Source organism: Fulmarus glacialis, unplaced genomic scaffold (assembly GCF_000690835.1).
Source record: "Fulmarus glacialis isolate BGI_N327 unplaced genomic scaffold, ASM69083v1 scaffold7965, whole genome shotgun sequence".
NCBI lineage: Eukaryota > Metazoa > Chordata > Aves > Procellariiformes > Procellariidae > Fulmarus > Fulmarus glacialis.
In genome coordinates, this window is record NW_009213571.1 from 35704 (window position 1) to 36738 (window position 1035).

The window sequence follows — 1035 nt, forward strand, 5'->3', positions numbered from 1 at the left end:
TTTTTTTTTTTACAAACCACTCTCAAAGCACCATGGCAATACCAAAATAAATGCAGGTTTCCAGCAGGTAATGCCAGCATTAAAACAAATGAAGAACCCTTCTATTACAGCTCTTGCTAAATACTGCTTCCTTTCCCGGTTATTTATTCCAGCCATTACCCGGCATGGATTTTCCTTTCAAGAGGGATATTGCAAGTTTTTTTTCTTTGGATACCACTTATAGAGGTCACGCACATTTTACAAGATAAAGATTCAGGCAATGAGCTCTTTAATATATTAGGGTAAGCTGACAAACAGAAAAGGTCCTCCCCCAATTCCTATGAAAGGAGAGGAAATATGTGCCCTTATTCAGAAGTTGCATGCTTTTTTCTTTTTTTTTTTTTTTTTTTTAATAACTGAAATTTATGTGCATCAGCAAACTTTTGGGCATTGTTCTTCCCAAACTAAACTGTTCCTTACAGCCTCATGTTTACTGAAGCCTAAAATTAGAACTGACAGCAATTCACTGCAACAAAGTGGACTTCTTTCCCTGCCTGCCTGTAGCCTGCATCCCATTCACGGCCTCGAAATCTAGGCATCTCTTGACATTCATCTGCCAGGAGAAGAAAAATAGGGCAGGGCTGAGGACCGGCGGCTGCTGCAAAAGTCCTGCCGCCTCTCCTGGGGACCTCACCTTGGCATCGCCGGTATTCTCGCTCATCTTCCTCGCCAGTGTCAGCCTTCGCCGACAGGAGCGCGTCCAGAGCTCGCTTGCACTCCTGCAGCAGCACGGCCACGGCGTTTTGATTATTCATGAAGGCTGATCCCACTCGGCTGTGAATTGGGTGTCCCCGGGTGCACGGTGATCAATTACTTAAGAGAAGACACGGATTCTAAATGAAAAGGATCCCTTCAAGGCTGAGGTACCTGGCAAACAAAGGAGGGGGAAAATGATTAACTAAAGTATCATCAATTATCCGAAAGGCTCAAGCAGGGAGAAATAATAGGGGAAATACATGAAAATACATGACAGCCTCGGAGGACTTTATTAGAGGA

The 1035-nt window shown here is 44.0% G+C and overlaps 1 protein-coding gene across 1 annotated transcript in view; it reads right to left on the bottom strand.

The window, feature by feature from the left end:
• Nucleotides 1-794, bottom strand: part of ALPK1 (alpha-kinase 1) — a 30654-nt gene extending 29860 nt beyond the window's left edge. The window contains exon 1 of the mRNA XM_009578225.1: nucleotides 674-794. Coding sequence (XP_009576520.1) covers nucleotides 674-794 — 121 coding nt within the window. The remainder of the gene's footprint in view (nucleotides 1-673) is intronic.
• Nucleotides 795-1035: the final 241 nt, after the last annotated feature.